This window comes from Agelaius tricolor, unplaced genomic scaffold (genome assembly GCF_023055355.1).
Source record: "Agelaius tricolor isolate 1412-34295 unplaced genomic scaffold, bAgeTri1.0.p SCAF_123, whole genome shotgun sequence".
Lineage (NCBI taxonomy): Eukaryota > Metazoa > Chordata > Aves > Passeriformes > Icteridae > Agelaius > Agelaius tricolor.
In genome coordinates, this window is record NW_027269383.1 from 53,045 (window position 1) to 75,772 (window position 22,728).

General features: G+C 49.9%; 1 protein-coding gene across 1 annotated transcript in view; it reads left to right on the forward strand.

Moving 5' to 3' along the window:
* Window positions 1–6,579: 6,579 nt before the first annotated feature.
* The window catches only part of LOC139586547 (tyrosine-protein kinase receptor UFO-like), an 88,105-nt gene continuing 71,956 nt past the window's right edge, over window positions 6,580–22,728 (forward strand). The window contains exons 1-2 of the mRNA XM_071420055.1: window positions 6,580–7,403; window positions 20,253–20,454. Coding sequence (XP_071276156.1) covers window positions 7,268–7,403; window positions 20,253–20,454 — 338 coding nt within the window. The 5' untranslated portion in view covers window positions 6,580–7,267. The remainder of the gene's footprint in view (window positions 7,404–20,252; window positions 20,455–22,728) is intronic.

A 22,728-nucleotide genomic window follows, 5' to 3' on the forward strand; every position in this document is an offset into this window, starting at 1 on the left:
AAAAATTCCCAATTTCCAAATTTTCCCAAAATCCCCGAATTTCACCCCAAAATCCCCCCTTGTGCAGAGACTGGAGTGTGCAGGGGGGATCCAAATTCCCCTTAAAAAACCGCAGAAAAACCCCAAAAAATCCCCAAAAATTCGGAAAAAATTCCCAAAAATTCCCAATTTCCAAATTTTCCCAAAATCCCCGAATTTCACCCCAAAATCCCCCCTTGTGCAGAGACTGGAGTGTGCAGGGGGGATCCAAATTCCCCTTAAAAAACCGCAGAAAAACCCCAAAAAATCACCAAAAAAAGCCCAAAAATCGCCCAAAAAATCCCAAAAAATTCCCAAAAATTCCCCAAATTCCCGATTTGCCCAAAATCCCCGAATTTCACCCCAAAATCCCCGGAATTCCCCACCTTGAGCAGGGACTGGAAGGTCCGAGGGGGTCCAAAATTCCCTTTAAAAACCGCAGAAAAACCCCAAAAAATCGCCAAAAAACCCCCAAAAATCCCCCCAAAAAATCCCAAAAAATTCCCAAAAATTCCCCAAATTCCCAATTTGCCCAAAATCCCCGAATTTCACCCCAAAAATGCCCAAATTCCCCACCTTGAGCAGCGATTGCAGCGTTCGGAACGGGTCCAAAATCCACTTAAAAACCCACAGAAAAAGCCAAAAAATCCCCAAAAAATCCCAAAAAAATTGGCAAAAAATCCCAAAAAATCCCCAAATTCCCAATTTGCCCAAAATCCCCCAATTTCACCCCAAAATCCCCCCTTGTGCAGAGACTGGATTGTGCAGGGGGGATCCAAAATCCCCTTAAAAACCCCAGAAAAAACCCCAAAAAATCACCAAAAAAAGCCCAAAAATCGCCCAAAAAAATCCCAAAAAATCCCCAAAAATTCCCCAAATTCCCAATTTGCCCAAAATCCCCGAATTTCACCCCAAAAATGCCCAAAATCCCCACCTTGAGCAGCGATTGCAGCGTTCGGGACCAGGTGGGGGGGTCCAAAATCGCCCCTAAAAAACCTCGAAAAAATCCCCCAAAAAATCCCCAAAAATCCCAAAAAAAATCCCCAAAAATTCGGAAAAAATTCCCAAAAATTCCCAATTTCCAAATTTTCCCAAAATCCCCGAATTTCACCCCAAAATCCGCCCTTGTGCAGAGACTGGAGTGTGCAGGGGGGATCCAAAATCCCCTTAAAAACCCCAGAAAAAACATGAAAAAATCCCCAAAAAACCTCGAAAAAATCCCCCAAAAAATCCCAAAAAATTCCCAAAAATTCCCCAAATTCCCAATTTGCCCAAAATCCCCGAATTTCGCCCCAAAAATGCCCAAATTCCCCACCTTGAGCAGCGATTGCAGCGTTCGGAACGGCGAGAGCTGCAGGAGGTTCCCGAGCAGCGGCAGCGCGGGGGGACCCGGGGGGAGCCTCGAGGCCACCGCGCGATGTCGCGACAGAAGCGACAGCAGCGACAGCAGCGCCACCAGCAGCGACAGCAGCAGCGACAGCAGCAGAGGCGACATCGCGGTGGCGCTTGGGGACAGAGAGGGGACACAGAGGGGACAGAGAGGGACAAGGGGTAAAGGGCGGGGGTGGCGCTAAGGGAGGGGAGGGACAGGGAGGGGACAGGGAGGGGACAGGGAGGGGACAGTGACACCATGGGGACACCGTGGGGACAGGGCAGGGGACAGAGAGGGGACAGGATTGGGGACAGAGAGAGGACAGGAGGGGACAGAGAGGGGACAGTGCTGAGGGTGGTGGCACTGGCACCGTGGGGACACCATGGGGACAGGAAGGGACAAAGAGGGGACAGGAGGGGACAGGGAGGGGACAATGCTGAGGGTGGCACTGGCACCATGGGGACAGGATTGGGGACAGTGGCACCATGGGGACAGGGAGGGGACAGTGGGGACAGGGAGGGGACAGAGAGACCATGGGGACACTGACACGATGGGGACAGCGAGGGGACAGTGCTGAGGGTGGTGGCACTGGCACCGTGGGGACAGGGAGGGGACAGGGCTGGGGGTGGCACTGGCACCGTGGGGACATCGTGGGGACAGGATTGGGGACAGTGGCACCATGGGGACAGTGAGGGGACAATGCTGAGTGTGATGGCAGTGGCACCGTGGGGACACCGTGGGGACAGTGCCAGGGTGGCACCGGCTTGGGGACACTGAGGTGACACCATGGGGGACACCGTGGGGACAATGCGGGGACACTCCGAGGGTGGCACAGGCTTGGGGACACCTTGGGGACATTGGGGACACCACGGGGACAGGGCTGGGGGTGGCACAGGCTTGGGGACACCTTGGGGACATTGGGGACAGGGCTGGGGGTGGCACAGGCTTGGGGACACCTTGGGGACATTGGGGACAATGACACCACTGGGGACAGGGCTGGGGGTGGCACAGGCTTGGGGACACCTTGGGGACACCTTGGGGACACCACGGGCAGCGTCCCCAGCCCCTGTCCCCGGTGTCCTCACGGGGTCCCCGTGGTGTCACCTCAGTGTCCCCAAGTGCCACCCCCGGCATTGTCCCCACAATGTCCCCAACGGTGTCCCCGTGGTGTCAGTGCCACCCCCAGCATTGTCCCCACATTGTCCCCAACCCTGTCCCCTGCGGGTGCCCCAGGCCGGGAGGAGCAGAGAGGGGACAAAGGTGACAAAGGGGACAGGGAGGGGACAAAGGTGACAAAGGGGACAAAGGTGACAAAGGTGACAGGGAGGGGACAGAGGTGGCGCCGCTTGCACAACGCCGGGGGCGGGGACACGGGGACACGGGGACAGGCGGGTGACAGCGAGGGTGGCACTGGGGACACAGAGGTGGCATCGCTGTCCCCAAGGCCCAGGAGTGTCCCCAGGGTCTTGGTGTCACCTCGGGAGTGTCCCCAAGGCTCAGGAGTGTCCCCAAGGCTTTGGTGGCACCTCAGGAGTGTCCCCAAGGCCTCGCTGTGACCTCGGTGACCTTTGGGAGTGTCCCCAAGGCCCCAGAGTGTCCCCAGAGTGTCCCCAGAGTGTCCCCAAGGCCCGGGGGTGTCCCCTGAATTTTGGTGTCACCTCGGGAGTGTCCCCAAATCCTGGGAGTGTCCCCACAGTCCGGGGGTGTCCCCAAGGCCCAGAGTTGTCCCCAAGGCCTCGGTGTCACCTCGGGATCTGTCCCCAAAGCTCAGGAGTGTCCCCAAACCTTGGGAGTGTCCCCAAGGCCCCAGTGTCACCTCAGGAGTGTCCCCAAGGCCCTGGTGGCACCTCAGGGGTGTCCCCAAAGCTCAGGAGTGTCCCCAAGGCCTCGATGTCACCTTTGGGAGTGTCCCCAAATCCTGGGAGTGTCCCCAAGGCCTCGATGTCACCTTTGGGAGTGTCCCCAAATCCTGGGAGTGTCCCCAAGGCCTCGCTGTCACCTCGGGAGTGTCCCCAAAGCCCAGAGTTGTCCCCAAGGCCCAGAAATGTCCCCAAGGCCCTGGTGGCACCTCAGGAGTGTCCCCAAGGCCCGGGGGTGTCCCCAGAGTGTCCCCAAGGCCCTGGTGTGACCTCGGGATTTGTCCCCAAGGTCCAGGAGTGTCCCCAAGGTCCAGGAGTGTCCCCAAGACTTTGGTGCCACCTCAGGAGTGTCCCCAAATCCTGGGAGTGTCCCCAAGGCCTCAGTGTCACCTCGGGAGTGTCCCCAAGGCCTCAGTGTCACCTTTGGGAGTGTCCCCAAGGCCCTGGAGTGTCCCCAGAGTGTCCCCAAGGCCCCGGTGTCACCTCAGGGGTGTCCCCAAAGCTCAGGAGTGTCCCCAAGGCCTCGATGTCACCTTTGGGAGTGTCCCCAAATCCTGGGAGTGTCCCCAAGGCCCTGGTGGCACCCTGGGAGTGTCCCCCAAAGCTTGGGAGTGTCCCCAAATCCTGGGAGTGTCCCCAAGGCCTCGAAGTCAACTTTGGGAGTGTCCCCAAAGCCCAGAGTTGTCCCCAAGGCCCTGGTGGCACCTTAGGAGTGTCCCCAAGGCTCAGGAATGTCCCCAAGACCTCGGTGTGACCTCGGGAGTGTCCCCAAATCTTGGGAGTGTCCCCAGAGTGTCCCCAAGGCCTCAGTGTCACCTCGGGAGTGTCCCCAAAGCTCAGGAGTGTCCCCAAGATTTTGGTGCCACCTCAAGAGTGTCCCCAAAGCCCAGGGGTGTCCCCAGAGTGTCCCCAAGGCCCTGGTGTGACCTCAGTGACCTTTGGAGTGTCCCCAAGGCCCTGGAGTGTCCCCAGAGTGTCCCCAAAGGCCTCGGTGTCACCTCAGGAGTGTCCCCAAACCTTGGGAGTGTCCCCAAGGCCTCGAAGTCACCTTTGGGAGTGTCCCCAAGGCCCAGAGTTGTCCCCAAGGCCTTGGTGGCACCCTGGGAGCGTCCCCAAGATTTTGGTGTCACCTCGGGAGTGTCCCCAAGGCCCCAAATTGTCCCCAAGGCCTCGGTGTCACCTCGGGATCTGTCCCCAAAGCTCAGGAGTGTCCCCAAACCTTGGGAGTGTCCCCAAGGCCCCAGTGTCACCTCAGGAGTGTCCCCAAGGCTCAGGAGTGTCCCCAAATCAAGGCCTTGATTTGTCCCTAAGGTCTGGAGTTGTCCCCAAGGCCTCAGCGTCACCTCAGGAGTGTCCCCAAGGCCCAGGAGTGTCCCCAGAGTGTCCCCAAGGCCCTGCTGGCACCTCAGGGGTGTCCCCAGGGTCTGGGGGTGTCCCCAAGGCCCCAGGGTTGTCCCCAAGGCCCCGAATTGTCCCCAAGGCCCCAGGGGTGTCCCCAAGGCCCCGAATTGTCCCCAAGGCCCTGGTGGCACCTTGGGAGTGTCCCCAGGGTCCGGGGGTGTCCCCAAGGTCTGGAATTGTCCCCAATGCCCGGGGGTGTCCCCAGGTCCAGGGGTGTCCCCGTGTCCCCTCTCGGGGGTGTCCCCAAGGCCCCAGCATTGTCCCCAAAGTCCGGGGTGTCCCCAAGGCCCAGGGGTGTCCCCAATGTCCGGGGGTGTCCCCAATGTCTGGGGGTGTCCCCAGTGTCTGGGGGTGTCCCCAATGTCTGGGGATGTCCCCAAGGCCCGGGGGTGTCCCCAAGGCCCCAGCATTGTCCCCAATGTCCGGGGTGTCCCCAAGGCCCGGGGGTGTCCCCAATGTCCGGGGGTGTCCCCGTGTCCCCTCTCGGGGTCCCCAAGGCCCCAGGGGTGTCCCCAAGGCCCCAGCATTGTCCCCAAGGCCCGGGGGTGTCCCCGTGTCCCCTTTCGGGGGTGTCCCCAATGTCCGGGGTGTCCCCAAGGCCCGGGGTTGTCCCCAAGGCCCCAGAGTTGTCCCCAATGCCCGGGGGTGTCCCCGTGTCCCCTCTCGGGGTCCCTCTGTCCCTCCCCTCCCTCTCCCGCCCCTCCCCCCTTCGAGTGTGGTTGGAAAAGCCCGGGAGAATCCCGGAGCCTTCATCCCATCCTCATCATCATCATCATCATCCTCATCTTCATCATCCTGGAGCCTTCATCCCATCCTCATCAGCATCATCATCATCATCATCATCATCCCGGAGCCTTCATCCCATCCTCATCAGCATCATCATCATCCTCTTCATCATCAGGACCCCAGAGCCTTCATCCCATCATCATCATCCTCATCATCATCATCATCTTCATCATCTTCATCATCCCAGAGCCTTCATCCCATCCTTGTCACCATCATCATCATCATCATCCTCATCATCATCATCGTCAGGACCCCGGAGCCTTCATCCCATCCTCATCATCTTCATCATCCCGGAGCCTTCATCCCATCCTCGTCATCCTTGTCATCCTCATCATCGTCAGGACCCCGGAGCCTTCATCCCAACCTTGTCACCATCATCATCCTCATCAGGACCCCAGAGCCTTCATCCCATCATCATCATCATCATCATCATCATCATCATCAGGACCCCGGAGCCTTCATCCCATCCTCATCCTCATCATCATCATTTTCATCATCCTGGAGCCTTCATCCCATCCTCATCATCATCATCATCATCATCTTCATCATCCCAGAGCCTTCATCCCATCCTCATCATCATCATCATCATCATCTTCATCATCCCAGAGCCTTCATCCCATCCTCATCATCATCATTATCATCATCATAACCCCAGAGCCTTCATCCCACCCCTGCCATCCTCTTCCTCCTCCTTGTTATCCTGGAGCCTTCATCCCATCCCCCCCATCATCTTCTTCATCCTCATCATCCCGGAGCCTTCATCCCACCCCTGCCATCCCATCCTCCTCCTCCTCCTCGTTATCCTGGAGCCTTCATCCCCCATCCTCATCCTCCTCCTCCTCTTTATCATCATCCCGGAGCCTTCATCCCCCCCCCCCCTTCCTCCTCCTCCTCCTCTTCGTCATCCCCCAGGAAATTTTTTTCCCCCCCTCCGTCATCCCCGGAGCCTTCATCCCTCCCCCTCCTCCTCCTCCTCCTCCTCCTCCTCCTTTTTTCCGTTATCCCGGGACCTTCCTCCCGCCCCCTCCTCCTCCTCCTCTTCGTCATCCTGGGAAAATTTTTTCCTCCTCCGTCATCCCGAGCTCTTCCTCCCCCCTCCTCCTCCTCCTCCTCATTTTTTCCGTTGAGATCTTCATCCCCCCGCCCTCCCCCTCCTCCTCCTCCTCCTCCTCCTCCTCCTCTTTTTTTCCGTTATCCCGGGACCTTCCTCCACCCCCGGGACCTTCCTCATCCTCCTCCTCCTCTATCCCGGGACCTTCCTCCCGCCCCCGCCTCCTCCTCTTCGTCATCCTGGGAAAACTTTTCCTCCTCCTTCGTCATCCCAGGATCTTCATCCCATCCCCGCCCTCCTCCTCCTCCTCCTCCGCCTCTTTTCCGTTATCTCGGGACCTTCCTCCACTTTCGGGACCTTCCTCATCCTCCTCCTCCTCCTCCTCCTCTTCAGCTGTCCCGGGACCTTCATCCCGCCCCCGCCTCCTCCTCCTCCTCCTCTTCGTCATCCTGGGAAAACTTTTCCTCCTCCTTCGTCATCCCGGGGCCTTCCTCCCATCCCCGCCCTCCTCCTCCTCCTCCTCCTTTTTTCCGTTATCTCGGGACCTTCCTCCACTCCCCGAGACCTTCCTCCTCCTCCTCAGCTGTCCCGGGACCTTCCTCCCTCCCCCGTCTCCTCCTCCTCCTCTTCGTCATCCTGGGAAAGTTTTTCCTCCTCCGTCATCCCGGGATCTTCCTCCCATCTCCTCCTCCTCCTCTTTCTCCTCCTTTTTTCCGTTATCCCGGGACCTTCCTCCTCCTCCTCCTCCTCCTCCTCCTCGTCCCGCGGGGTCTCGAGGCCATGGGGGGGGGTCTCGGCGGGGCCCCCCCGTTCCTGTCGCCGCTATCGCCGCTGTCGCCGTTTCTGTCGCCGCTGTCGCCGTTTCTGTCGCTGCTGGTGGCGGCCGCCGCCCTGGGGGCGACCCCGGCCCCGCCCGGTGAGTAGGGGGGGGGACCCCAAATTTTGGGGGCGGGTCCCGGTTTTGGGGTGTCCCGGTTTTGGGTATCCCGGTTTTGGGGTATCCCGGTTTTGGGGTGTCCCGGGGACAGGATGATCCCGAATTTGGTTTTGGGTTGTCCTGGTTTTGGGTGGGTCCCGGTTTTGGGGAGGATCCCGGTTTTGGGATGTCCCGGGACAGAATGATCCCGGTTTTGGGGTGTCCCGGTTTTGGGGCTTCCTGGTTTTGGGCGGGTCTCGATTTTGGGGTATCCCAGTTTTGGGGATCCCGATTTTGGGAGGTCTCGGTTTTGGGGTGTCCCGGGACAGGAGGGTCCCGGTTTTGGGATGTCCCGGTTTTGGGGTATCCCGGTTTTTGGCGGGTCCCGGTTTTGGGGTATCCCGATTTTGGGGTGTTCTGGTTTTGGGGTGTCCCGGTTTGGAGGATCCCGGTTTTTGGCGGGTCCCGGTTTTGGGGAGGATCCTGGTTTTGGGGTGTCCCGGGACAGAATGATCCCGATTTTGGGGTATCCCGATTTTGGGGTTTCCTGGGTTTGGGCGGGTCTCGATTTTGGGGTGTCCCGGGACAGGAGGATCCCGATTTTGGGAGGTCACAGTTTTGGGCGGCTCCCGATTTTGGGGAGGATCCCGGTTTTGGGCGGGTCTCGGTTTTGGGGTGTCCTGGGACAGGAGGGTCCCGGTTTTGGGGTTTCCCGGTTTTGGGGATCCCGATTTTGGGAGGTCCCGGTTTTGGGGTGTCCCGGGACAGAATGATCCCGGTTTTGGGGTATCCCGTTTTTGGGGTTTCCTGGTTTTGGGGTGTCCCGGTTTTGGGCGGGTCTTTGTTTTGGGGTGTCCCGGGACAGGAGGGTCTGGATTTTTGGGGTGTCCCGGTTTTGGGATATCCCGGTTTTGGGGTGTCCTGGTTTGGGGGGACCCCGATTTTGGGATGTCCCGGTTTTGGGCGGGTCCCGGGACAGAATGATCCCGATTTTGGGTATCCCGATTTTGGGTATCCCGATTTGGGACGTCTCGGTTTTGGGGTGTCCCGGAACAAGAGGATCCCGATTTTGGGGTGTCCCGGTTTTGGGGTTTCCTGGGTTTGGGCGGGTCTCGATTTTGGGATGTCCCGGGACAGGAGGATCCCGATTTTGGGCGGGTCTCAGTTTTGGGCGGATCCCGATTTTGGGAGGATCCCGATTTTGGGGTGTCCCGGGACAGACTGATCCCGGTTTTGGGGTTTCCTGGTTTTGGGGTATCACGATTTTGGGCGGGTCCTAATTTTGGGGTGTCCCGGGACAGAATGATCCCGGTTTTGGGGTGTCCCGGTTTTGAGCGGGTCTCGGTTTTGGGGTGTCCTGGGACAGGAGGGTCCCGGTTTTGGTGTATCTCGATTTTGGGTTATCCCGGTTTTGGGGTTTCCTGGTTTTGGGCGGGTCTCGGTTTTGGGGTATCCTAATTTTGGGGTATCCCGGTTTTGGGCGGGTCTCGATTTTGGGGTGTCCCGGGACAGGAGGGTCCCGATTTTGGGGGTATCCTGGTTTTGGGAGGATCCCGGTTTTGGGTTATCCCGGTTCTGGGCGGGTCCCGGTTTTGGGCGGGTCCCGTTTTTGGGGTGTCCCGGTTTTGGGCGGGTCGCGGTTTTTGGCTGGCCCCGGTTTTGGGGTGTCCCGGGACAGGAGGGTCCCGATTTTGGGGTGTCCCGGTTTTGGGGTGTCTCGGTTTTGGGGTATCCTGGTTTGGAGGATCCCGGTTTAGGGCGGGTCTCGATTTTGGGATATCCCGGTTTTGGGGTGTCCTGGTTTGGGGGGACCCCGATTTTGGGATGTCCCGGTTTTGGGGATCCCGATTTTGGGAGGTCCCGGGACAGGAGGGTCCGGATTTTTGGGGATCCCGGTTTTGGGGTGTCCCGATTTTGGGATGTCCTGGTTTTGGGGTTTCCTGGTTTTGGGGTGTCCCGGTTTTGGGCGGGTCTTTGTTTTGGGGTGTCCTGGTTTGGGGGTGTCTCTGTTTTGGGTGGGTCCCGGTTTTGGGGTATCCCGGTTTTGGGGTGTCCCGGTTTTGGGGATCCAGATTTTGGGCGGGTCTCGATTTTGGGGTGTCCCGGGACAGGAGGATCCCGATTTTGGGAGGTCACAGTTTTGGGCGGATCCCGATTTTGGGGTGTCCCGGTTTTGGGGTATCCCGGTTTTGGGATGTCCCGGTTTTGGGCGGGTCTTTGTTTTGGGGTGTCCTGGTTTGGGGGTGTCCCGGTTTTGGGGTTTCCCATTTTTGGGGTTTCCTGGTTTTGGGGTGTCCCGATTTTGGGAGGTCCCGGTTTTGGGGTGGATCCCGGTTTTGGGGTATCCTGGTTTTGGGGTGTCCCGGGACAGGAGGGTCCGGATTTTTGGGGATCCCGATTTTGGGATGTCCTGGTTTTGGGGTTTCCTGGTTTTGGGGTATCCCGGTTTTGGGGTGTCCCGATTTTGGGGTCTCCCAATTTTGGGGTGTCCCAGTTTTGGGATATCCCGATTTGGGGTGTCCCGGTTTTGGGGTATCCCAGAACAAGAGGATCCCGATTTTGGGGCTTTTGTTGATTTTGGGGTGTCCCAATTTTGGGGATCCCAAATTTGGGGGGCGGCTCTCAGGGTCAGGGGGATTCCCGATTTTGGAGGGTCCCGATTTTGGGATTTTTGGGGATCCCAAATTTGGAGATTCCCGATTTTGGGGAGTCCCGATTTTTTGGGGGTTCCCAATTTTTTGGGAGGATCCCAAATTTAGGGAATTCCATTTTTGGAGCCTCCCAAATTCTGGGCTCTCCCGATTTTGGGGCTCCCAAATTTTGGGGGTTCCCAATTTTAGGGGTTTTCCCAAATTTTGAGAATCCCAATTTTAGGGGGATCCCAATTTGGAGTCTCCCAAATTTTGGGGTGATCCCAAATTTTGGGGTCTCCCAAATTTTCGGGTTCCCCAATTTTGGGGGATTCCAATTTTTGGGTCTCCCAAATTTTGGGGTTTCCCAGTTTTAGGGGGATCCAAATTTTGGGGATCCCAATTTTTGGGGTTCCCAAATTTTGGGGTCTCCTGATTTTGGGATCTCCCAATTTTAGGGTTCCCCAAATTTAAGAATCCCCAATTTTGGGGGTTCCCCAAATTTAAGAATCCCCAATTTTGGGGGTTTCCCAAATTTTGGGGTTCCCCAATTTTTAGGTATCCCAAATTTTGGGGTTTCTTTATTTTGGGGTTCCCCAATTTTAAAGGATCCAAATTTTGGGGAATCCCAAATTTTAAAGGATCCAAATTTTGGGAAATCCCAAATTTTGGGGTTCCCCAAATTTTGATATTCCAAATTTTGGGGTCTCTTCAATTTGGGCTTTCCCAATTTTGGGGTGTCCCAATTTTGGGGTGTTCTGATTTTGGGCTTTCCCAGATTTTGAGATTCCAAATTTTTGGGGCCATCCCAAATTTTGGGGTTCCCCTAAATCTGGGGTTCCCCAATTTTTGGGGTGTCCAAATTTTAGGAAATCCAAATTTTGGGGTCTCCCAAATGTTGAGATTCCCAAATTTGGGGGAATCCCAAATTTTGGGGGTTTCCCAAATTTTGGGGTTCCCCAATTTTTTTAGGATTTTTCCCCTTTTTTTTTTTGGGTGGGGCCCAAAATTGGGGGCGGGGCCCCCCCGGGGGGATGGGCGGGGTCCCATCCCCTCCCCCACCCCGCAGCTGCGGCCCCTCCCCCACCCAAATTCGGCTTTTTTGGGAATTTCCCGAAATTCCCGAAATTCCGGAGCCTCCCCAGGGACCGGGAGGGAGCGCGGGAAACCGGAAACGCCGAATTTGGGCATTTTGGGCGATTTTGGGGCATTTTTGGGTGATTTTTGGGCGATTTTTGGGGTCATTTTTGGGTCATTTTTGGGTGATTTTCGGGTGGATTTTTGGGGTGATTTTGGGGCGATTTTATGGTGATTTTTGGGGGGGATTTTAGGGTGATTTTTGGGTGATTTTGGGGTCCTTTTTGGGTCTTTTTTAGGCGATTTTTGGGTGATTTTATGGTGATTTTTGGGGTGATTTTTGGGTGATTTTAGGGCGATTTTTGGGGTGATTTTGGGGTGATTTTTGGGTGATTTTAGGGCGATTTTTCGGGCGATTTTGGGGTGATTTTTGGGTCATTTTATGGTGATTTTTGGGGTGATTTTTGGGTCAGTTTAGGGCAATTTTTGGGTCATTTTGGGGTGATTTTATGGTGATTTTTGGGGTGATTTTATGGTGATTTTTGGGGTCTTTTTGGGGTGATTTTGGGTCATTTTTGGGTGAGTTTAGGGCGATTTTTGGGTGATTTTAGGGCGATTTTATGGTGATTTTTGGGGCGATTTTATGGTGATTTTTGGGGTGATTTTTGGGTCATTTTGGGCGATTTTGGGGTAATTTTCGGGCGATTTTATGGTGATTTTGGGTCATTTTTGGGTGATTTTCTGGTGGATTTTTGGGGTGATTTTGGGGTGATTTTATGGTGATTTTTGGGGTGATTTTGGGGTCATATTTGGGTGATTTTGGGGTCATTTTTGGGTGATTTTATGGTGATTTTGGGGTGATTTTATGGTGATTCTTGGGGTGATTTTGGGGTCATTTTTGGGTGATTTTATGGTGATTTTTGGGGAGATTTTGGCGTCATTTTTTTGTGATTTTATGGTGTTTTTCGGGTCATTTTAGGGCAATTTTGGGGTCATTTTTGGGTGATTTTATGGTGATTTTTCGGGTCGATTTTGGTGTCATTTTAGGGCGATTTTGGGGTGATTTTATGGTGATTTTTGGGGAGATTTTTGGGTCATTTTCGCGTGATTTTAGGCTGATTTTCAGGTCGATTTTGGGGTCATTTTGGGGTGGTTTTATGGTGATTTTTTGGTAGATTTTGGGGTAATTTTAGGGCGATTTTTGGGGTAATTTTGGGCGATTTTTGGGGTGATTTTGGGGTGATTTTATGGTGATTTTTGGGTGATTTTGGGGTCATTTTTGGGTGATTTTATGGTGATTTTTGGGGTGATTTTTGGGTCAGTTTAGGGCAATTTTTGGGTCATTTTGGGGTGATTTTTGGGGTGATTTTTGGGTGATTTTTGGGGTCTTTTTGGGGTGATTTTGGGTCATTTTTGGGTGAGTTTAGGGCGATTTTTGGGTGATTTTAGGGCGATTTTATGGTGATTTTTGGGGCGATTTTATGGTGATTTTTGGGGTGATTTTTGGGTCATTTTGGGCGATTTTGGGGTAATTTTCGGGCGATTTTATGGTGATTTTGGGTCATTTTTGGGTGATTTTCTGGTGGATTTTTGGGGTGATTTTGGGGTGATTTTATGGTGATTTTTGGGGTGATTTTGGGGTCATATTTGGGTGATTTTGGGGTCATTTTTGGGTGATTTTATGGTGATTTTGGGGTGATTTTATGGTGATTCTTGGGGTGATTTTGGGGTCATTTTTGGGTGATTTTATGGTGATTTTTGGGTCATTTTTGTGTGATTTTATGGTGTTTTTCGGGTCATTTTACGGCAATTTTGGGGTCATTTTTGGGTGATTTTATGGTGATTTTTCGGGTCGATTTTGGTGTCATTTTAGGGCGATTTTGGGGTGATTTTATGGTGATTTTTGGGGTCATTTTTGGGTGAGTTTAGGGCGATTTTTGGGTGATTTTGGGGTCATTTTAGGGCGATTTTTGGGGTTATTTTATGGTGATTTTTTGGGGATTTTTGGGTCATTTTTGGGTGATTTTATGCTGATTTTTTGGTAGATTTTGGGGTAATTTTAGGGCGATTTTTGGGGTAATTTTGGGCGATTTTTGGGGTGATTTTGGGGTGATTTTATGGTGATTTTTGGGTGATTTTGGGGTCATTTTTGGGTGATTTTATGGTGATTTTCGGGCGATTTTATGGTGATTTTTGGGGTGATTTTGGGGTCATTTTATGGTGATTTTTGGGGTCATTTTAGGGCGATGTTGGGGTCATTTTTGGGTGATTTTAGGCCGATTTTGGGGTAATTTTCGGGTGATTTTGGGGTCATTTTCAGGTGATTTTATGGTGATTTTTGGGGTGATCTTGGGGTCATTTTAGGGCGATTTTGGGGTGATTTTTGGGCAATTTTATGGTGATTTTTGGGGCGATTTTCGGGTCATTTTTGGGCGATTTTATGGTGATTTTCGGGGCAATTTCGGGGTCATTTTTGGGCGATTTTTGGGGTGATTTTGGGGTAATTTTTGGGTGATTTTATGGTGATTTTAGGGTGATTTTGGGGTCCTTTTTGGGTCATTTTTTGGTGATTTTTGGGTCATTTTAGGGCGATTTTTGGGGTGATTTTGGGGAAATTTTTGGGTGATTTTATGGTGATTTTAGGGCGATTTTGGGGTCCTTTTTGGGTCATTTTTTGGTGATTTTTGGGTCATTTTAGGGCGATTTTTGGGGTGATTTTGGGGTCATTTTTGGGCGATTTTGGGGTCATTTTTCAGTGATTTTATGGTGATTTTTGGGGTCATTTTGGGGTGATTTTATGGTGATTTTTGGAGGGATTTTATGGTGATTCTCGGGTCGATTTTGGGACGATTTTATGGTGATTTTTGGGGTGATTTTTGGGAAATTTTTGAGTGATTTTAGGCTGATTCTTGGGCGACTTTGGGGTCTTTTTTGGGTGATTTTATGGTGATTTTTCAGGCGATTTTTGGGTCATTTTTTGGCGATTTTTGGGGTCATTTTGGGTGATTTTATGGTGATTTTTGGGGAGATTTTGGGTCATTTTTGGGTGATTTTATGGTGATTCTTGGGGTGATTTTGGGGTGATTTTTGGGGTGATTTTATGGTGATTTTATGGTGTTTTTCGGGCTGATTTTAGGGCAATTTTGGGGTCATTTTTGGGTGATTTTGGGGTGATTTTAGTGCGATTTTTGGGGTGATTTTGGGGTCATTTTAGGGCTACTTTTGGGTCATTTTTGGGGTGATTTTGGGGTCATTTTTGGGTGATTTTATGGTGATTTTTGGGTGATTTTATGGTGATTCTTGGGGTGATTTTGGGGTCATTTTTGGGTGATTTTATGGTGATTTTTGGGGAGATTTTGGGGTCATTTTTGTGTGATTTTATGGTGTTTTTCGGGTCATTTTAGGGCAATTTTGGGGTCATTTTTGGGTGATTTTATGGTGATTTTTCGGGTCGATTTTGGTGTCATTTTAGGGCGATTTTGGGGTGATTTTATGGTGATTTTTGGGGTCATTTTTGGGTGATTTTATGGTGATTTTTGGGGTGATTTTGGGGTCATTTTAGGGCGATTTTTGGGGTTATTTTATGGTGATTTTTTGGGGATTTTTAGGTCATTTTTGGGTGATTTTATGCTGATTTTTTGGTAGATTTTGGGGTAATTTTAGGGCGATTTTTGGGGTAATTTTGGGCGATTTTTGGGGTGATTTTATGGTGATTTTTGGGTGATTTTATGGTGATTTTTGGGGTGATTTTGGGGTCATTTTATGGTGATTTTTGGGGTCATTTTAGGGCGATGTTGGGGTCATTTTTGGGTGATTTTAGGCCGATTTTGGGGTAATTTTCGGGTGATTTTGGGGTCATTTTCAGGTGATTTTATGGTGATTTTTGGGGTGATCTTGGGGTCATTTTAGGGCGATTTTGGGGTGATTTTTGGGCAATTTTATGGTGATTTTTGGGGCGATTTTCGGGTCATTTTTGGGCGATTTTATGGTGATTTTCGGGGCAATTTCGGGGTCATTTTTGGGCGATTTTTGGGGTGATTTTGGGGTAATTTTTGGGTGATTTTATGGTGATTTTAGGGTGATTTTGGGGTCCTTTTTGGGTCATTTTATGGTGATTTTTGGGTCATTTTAGGGCGATTTTTGGGGTGATTTTGGGGAAATTTTTGGGCGATTTTGGGGTCATTTTTCAGTGATTTTATGGTGATTTTTGGGCTGATTTTCTGGGCGATTTTAGGGCGATTTTATGGTGATTTTTGGGGTCATTTTGGGGTGATTTTATGGTGATTTTTGGAGGGATTTTATGGTGATTCTCGGGTCGATTTTGGGACGATTTTATGGTGATTTTTGGGAAATTTTTGAGTGATTTTAGGCTGATTCTTGGGCGACTTTGGGGTCATTTTTGGGTGATTTTATGGTGATTTTTCAGGCGATTTTTGGGTCATTTTTTGGCGATTTTTGGGGTCATTTTGGGTGATTTTATGGTGATCTTTGGGGAGATTTTGGGTCATTTTTGGGTGATTTTATGGTGATTCTTGGGGTGATTTTGGGGTGATTTTTGGGGTGATTTTATGGTGATTTTATGGTGTTTTTCGGGCTGATTTTAGGGCAATTTTGGGGTCATTTTTGGGTGATTTTGGGGTGATTTTAGTGCGATTTTTGGGGTGATTTTGGGGTCATTTTAGGGCTACTTTTGGGTCATTTTTGGGGTGATTTTGGGGTCATTTTTGGGTGATTTTATGGTGATTTTTGGGTGATTTTATGGTGATTTTTGGGTCGATTTTGGGGTCATTTTTGGGTGATTTTGGGGTGATTTTATGGTGATTTTTGGGTGATTTTATGGTGATTTTTAGGGTGATTTTGGGGTCATTTTTGGGCGATTTTAGGCTGATTTTTGGGTCGATTTTTGGGGTTATTTTGGGGTGATTTTATGGTGATTTTTGGGTCGATTTTGGGGTCATTTTTGGGTGATTTTAGGGCGATTTTGGGGTGATTTTGGGGTGATTTTATGGTGATTTTTGGGGTGATTTTTGGGGTGATTTTGGGGTCATTTTGGGGCGATTTCGGGGTCATTTTTGGGTGATTTTATGGTGATTTTTCGGGCGATTTTGGAGTCATTTTTGGGTGATTTTTGGGTCATTTTGGGGCGATTTTATGGTGATTTTTGGGGAGATTTTGGGGTCATTTTGGGGCGATTTTATGGTGATTTTTGGGGGGATTTTGGGGTCATTTTCAGGTGATTTTAGGGTGATTTTCAGGGTCATTTTTGGGTGATTTTAGGCTGATTTTTGGGCTGATTTTGGGGTCATTTTGGGGCGATTTTATGGTGATTTTTGGGGTGATTTTTGGGTCATTTTCGGGTGATTTTGGGCTGATTTTCAGGTCGATTTTGGGGTCATTTTGGGGTGGTTTTATGGTGATTTTTGGAGGGATTTTATGGTGATTTTTGGGGTCGATTTTGAGGTCATTTTTGGGGCGATTTCGGGGTCATTTTTGGGTGATTTTGTGGTGATTTTCGGGGCGATTTTGGGGTCATTTTGGGGTGATTTTGGGGAAATTTTTGGGTGATTTTATGGTGATTTTAGGGCGATTTTGGAGTCCTTTTTGGGTCATTTTTTGGTGATTTTTGGGTCATTTTAGGGCAATTTTTGGGGTGATTTTGGGGTCATTTTAGGCTGATTCTTGGGCGACTTTGGGGTCATTTTTCAGTGATTTTATGGTGATTTTTGGGGTCATTTTGGGGTGATTTTTGGTGGGATTTTATGGTGATTTTTGGGGTCGATTTTGAGGTCATTTTCGGGCGATTTTATGGTGATTTTCGGGTCGATTTTGGGGTCATTTTTGGGTGATTTTAGGCTGATTTTGGGGTAATTTTCGGGTGTTTTTATGGTGATTTTTAGGGCGATTTTGAGGTCCTTTTTGGGTCATTTTTTGGTGATTTTTGGGCGATTTTAGAGTGATTTTTGTGGTCATTTCGGGATGATTTTAGGGTCATTTTCAGGCAATTTTGGGCCATTTTGGGGTGATTTTAGGGTTATTTTTGGACTATTTTATGGTGATTTTAGGCTGATTTTCGGGTCGATTTTTGGATCATTTTAGGGCAATTTTGGGGTGATTTTATGGTGATTTTGGGGTCATTTTTGATTGTTTTTAAGGTGATTTTTGGGGTGGTTTTGGAGTCATTTTGGGTCGATTTTGCGGTCATTTTTGGGTGATTTTATGGTGATTTTGGGGGTGATTTTATGGTGATTTTGGGGTGATTTTTGGGTGGTTTTATGGTGATTTTTGGGTGATTTTAGGGCGATTTTCGTGTCGATTTTTGGGTCATTTTTTGACGATTTTTGGGGTCATTTTGGGTGATTTTATGGTGATTCTTGGGGTGATTTTGGGGTCATTTTCAGGTGATTTTAGAGTGATTTTCAGGGTCATTTTTGGGTGATTTTAGGCTGATTTTTGGGTGATTTTATGGTGATTTTTGGGTGATTTTATGGTGATTTTTGGGGTGATTTTGGGGTGATTTTTGAGTGATTTTAAGCTGATTTTCGGGTCGATTTTGGTGTCATTTTAGGGCGATTTTGGGGTGATTTTATGGTGATTTTTGGGGTGATTTTTGGGGTCATTTTTGGGTGATTTTGGGGTCATTTTTGGGTGATTTTATGGTGATTTTTGGGGTGATTTTCCTGGATTTCAGGGTGGTTTTTTTCCCCATTTTTTCCCCATTTTCCCCCCATTTTTTCCCCATTTTCTCCAATTTTTTCCCCGTTTTTTTTGGAATTTCGGTATTTTTTTCCAGAATTCCCATTTTTCCCCCATTTTTTACCCATTTCTCCTCATTTCCCCCCAATTCCAGGTGTGACATTCCAGGGTGGTTTTTTTACCCATTTTTTCCCCACTTTCCTCCATTTTTTTCCCATTTTCTCCAATTTTTTGCGTTTTTTTTAATTTCGGTATTTTTTTTCAGAATTCCCATTTTCCCCCATATTTCCCCCATTTTTCCCCCATTTTTCCCCATTTTTTTCCCCCATTCCAGATGTCACATTCCTGGATTTTGGGGTGGTTTTTTCCCATTTTTTCCCCATTTTCTCCAATTTCTTCCCCCTTTTTTTTTTGAATTTCGCTATTTTTTTCCAGAATTCCCATTTTCCCCCATTTTTCCCCCATTTTTCCCCATTTTTTCCCCCATTCCAGATGTCACATTCCTGGATTTTGGGGTGGTTTTTTCCCATTTTTTCCCCATTTTCTCCCCATTTTCTCCAATTTTTTCCCGTTTTTTTGGAATTTTGGTAATTTTTTTTGGAATTCCCATTTTTTACCCATTTTCCCCCATTCCAGGTGTGACATTCCAGGGTGGTTTTTGCCCATTTTTCCCCCATTTTCCCCCATTTTTCCCCCATTCCAGGTGTGACATTCCGGGGTGGTTTTTGCCCATTTTTTCACCATTTTTCCCCCATTTTTCACCCATTTTCTCCCCATTTTCTGTCCCCATTCCAGGTGTCACATTCCTGGATTTCAGGGTGGTTTTTTCCCCATTTTTTTCCCATTTTTTTCCCATTTTTTTCCCATTTTTTCCCCATTTTTTCCCCATCTTCCTCCATTTTTCCCCATTTTCTCCAATTTTTCCCCCGTTTTTTTTGGAATTTCGCTATTTTTTTCCGAATTCCCATTTTTCCCCCATTTTTCCCCCATTTTCTCCCATTTCCCCCCAATTCCAGGTGTGACATTCCGGGGTAGTTTTTGCCCATTTTTTCCCCATTTTCCCCCCATTTTCTCCAATTTTTTCCCGTTTTTTTGGAATTTTGGTAATTTTTTTTGGAATTCCCATTTTTTACCCATTTTCCCCCATTCCAGGTGTGACATTCCAGGGTGGTTTTTGCCCATTTTTCCCCCATTTTCACCCATTTTCCCCCCATTCCAGGTGTATCATTCCGGGGTAGTTTTTTCACATTTTTTTACCCATTTTTCCCCATTTTTTCCCATTTTCTCCAATTTTTTCCCCATTTTCTCCAATTTTTTCCCCGTTTTTTTTTTGGAATTCCCATATTTTCCCCATATTTCCCCCATTTTCACCCATTTTCTCCCCATTTCCTGTCCCCATTCCAGGTGTGACATTCTGGGGTGGTTTTTGCCCATTTTTTACCCATTTTCTCCAATTTTTTCGGATTTTTTTTTTCGGAATTCCCATTTTTTTACCCATTTTTACCCATTTTTCACCCATTTTCTCCCCTTTTCCCCCCAATTCCAGGTGTGACATTCCGGGGTGGTTTTTTCACATTTTTTTCCCCATTTTTCCCCCATTTTTCCCCCATTTTCCCCCATTTTCCCCCCATTCCAGGTGTATCATTCCGGGGTAGTTTTTTCACATTTTTTTACCCATTTTTCCCCATTTTTTCCCCATTTTTTCCCATTTTCTCCAATTTTTTCCCCATTTTCTCCAATTTTTTCCCCGTTTTTTTTTTGGAATTTAGTTTTTTTTTTTCAGAATTCCCATTTTTTACCCATTTTTCACCCATTTTCTCCCATTTCCCCCCAATTCCAGGTGTGACATTCCGGGGTGGTTTTTTCACATTTTTTTACCCATTTTTCCCCATTTTTTCCCCATTTTTTCCCATTTTCTCCAATTTTTTCCCCATTTTCTCCAATTTTTTCCCCGTTTTTTTTTTTGGAATTTCGGTATTTTTTTTCCAGAATTCCCATATTTTCCCCATATTTCCCCCATTTTCACCCATTTTCTCCCCATTTCCTGTCCCCATTCCAGGTGTGACATTCTGGGGTGGTTTTTGCCCATTTTTTACCCATTTTCTCCAATTTTTTCGGATTTTTTTTTTCGGAATTCCCATTTTTTTACCCATTTTTACCCATTTTTCACCCATTTTCTCCCCTTTTCCCCCCAATCCAGGTGTGACATTCCGGGGTGGTTTTTTCACATTTTTTCCCCCATTTTTCCCCCATTTTTCACCCATTTTCCCCCATTTTCCCCCATTCCAGGTGTGACATTCCGGGGTGGTTTTTGCCCATTTTTTCCCCATATTTTCCCCATTTTTTCCCCATTTTCCCCAATTTTTTCCCCGTTTTTTTTTGGAATTTAGGGTTTTTTTTCAGAATTCCCATTTTTTACCAATTTCCCCCCATTTCCCCCCATTCCCAGGCCTCTCCTTCGTGCTCCACCCCTCGGACGCGCGCGCGGCCCCGGGGGGGGAGGTGCGGCTGCGCTGCCGCGCGCGGGGGGCGGGGCCGGGGCCGCCCCCGGAGCTGGGCTGGGAACGCGACGGGCGCGACAGCGACGGCGACAGCGACATGGCCCAGGTGGCGCTGCCGCAAGGGGGGTGGCTCGTCACCTCCCAGCTCAGGTGAGGCACCTGTGTCACCTGTGAGTGTCACCTGTGTCACCTGTGTGAGCCATTGATGTCACCTGTGTGAGCTGTGTCACCTGTGTGTGTCATTATTGTCACCTGTGAGTCGTTATTGTCACACCTGTGTCACCCCTGTGTGTTTGGGGACAGCGACATGGCCCAGGTGGCGCTGCCGCAAGGGGGGTGGCTCGTCACCTCCCAGCTCAGGTGAGGCGTCATTGTCACCTTTATGTGTCACCTGTGTCACCTGTGTGAGCCATTGATGTCACCTGTGTGAGCTGTGTGTGGTTATTGTCACACCTGTGTCACCTGTGTGTGGTCACTGTCACCCCTGTGTGCTTGGGGACAGCGACATGGCCCAGGTGGCGCTGCCGCAGGGCGGGTGGCTCGTCACCTCCCAGCTCAGGTGAGACTTTAATGTCACACCTGTGTGTGTCACCTGTGTCACCTGTGAGTGGTCATTGTCACACCTGTGTCACCTGTGTGTGCCATTGATGTCACCTGTGTCACCTGTGTCACCCCTGTGTGTTTGGGGACAGCGACATGGCCCAGGTGGCGCTGCCGCAGGGCGGGTGGCTCGTCACCTCCCAGCTCAGGTGAGGCGTCATTGTCACCTGTGAGTGTCATTATTGTCACCTGTGTCACCTGTGAGTCGTTATTGTCACACCTGTGTCACCTGTGAATTGTTATTGTCACCTGTGTGTGTCACCTGTGTCACCTGTGTGTGGTCATTGTCACCCCTGTGTCACCTGTGTGTCTCATTATTGTCACCTGTGTGTGTCACCTGTGTCACCTGTGGATCTTTATTGTCACACCTGTGTCACCCCTGTGTGTGTCATTGATATCACCTGTGTCCCCTGTGAGCCGTTATTGTTACCTTTATGTGTCACCTGTGTCATCTGTGTCACCTGTGTTACCTGTGTCTCCTTATTGTCACACCTGTGTCACCTGTGTGTGTCATTGATATCACCTGTGTGTCATTATTGTCACCTGTGGATCGTTATTGTCACACCTGTGTCACCTGTGAGTGTCACTATTGTCACCTGTGTGAGCTGTGAGTGGTTATTGTCACACCTGTGTCACCTGTGCATTGTTATTGTCACACCTGTGTCACCTGTGAGTGTCACCTGTGTCACCTGTGTGAGCTGTGAGTGGTCATTGTCACCCCTGTGTCACCTGTGTCACCCCTGTGTGCTTGGGGACAGCGCCATGGCCCAGGTGGCGCTGCCGCAAGGGGGGTGGCTCGTCACCTCCCAGCTCAGGTGAGACGCTATTGTCACCTGTGTCACCTGTGTCACCTGTGTCACCTGTGTGAGCCATTGATGTCACCTGTGTGAGCTGTGAGTGTCACCTGTGTCACCTGTGTGAGCTGTGAGTGTCACCTGTGTCACCTGTGTGAGCTGTGAGTGGTCATTGTCACACCTGTGTCACCTGTGAGTGTCATTGATGTCACCTGTGTCACCTGTGTGAGCTGTGATTCATTATTGTGACACCTGTGTCACCTGTGAGCCATTAATGTCACCTTTATGTGTCACCTGTGTGTGGTTATTGTCACCTTTATGTGTCACCTGTGTGAGCTGTGAGTGGTCATTGTCACCCCTGTGTCACCTGTGTCACCTGTGAGTGTCGTTATTGTCACCTGTGTGTGGTCATTGTCACCTCTGTGTCACCTGTGTGTGTCCTTAATGTCACCTTTATGTGTCACCTGTGTCACCTGTGTCACCTGTGAGTGTCGTTATTGTCACCTGTGAATCGTTATTGTCACACCATTCCCCCCCAGGCTGTTCCCGGTGTCGCTGTCGGATTCCATAAAATCCCCCATAAAAACCCCCCAAAAACCCCCCAAAACCCCACAAAAACCCCATAAAACCCCAAAATGCCCCAAAAATCCCCAAATTTCCCCATTTTCCCCTCAGGCTGTTCCCGGTGTCGCTGTCGGATTCCATAAAATCCCCCACAAAAACCCCCCAAAAACCCCCAAAAAACCCCCAAAAACCCCAAAAAACCCCACAAAAACCCCATAAAACCCCACCAAAAAAACCCCAAAACCCCAAAAAATCCCCAAAAATCCCCAAAAAGCCCCAAAATGCCCCAAATTTCCCCTCAGGCTGTTCCCGGTGTCGCTGTTGGATTCCATAAAATCCCCCATAAAAACCCCCCAAAAACCCCATAAAACCCCACGAAAAAACCCCAAAACCCCATAAAATCCCCAAAAATCCCCAAAAACCCCAAAAATCCCCCAAAATCCCCAAAATGCCCCAAAAATGCCCA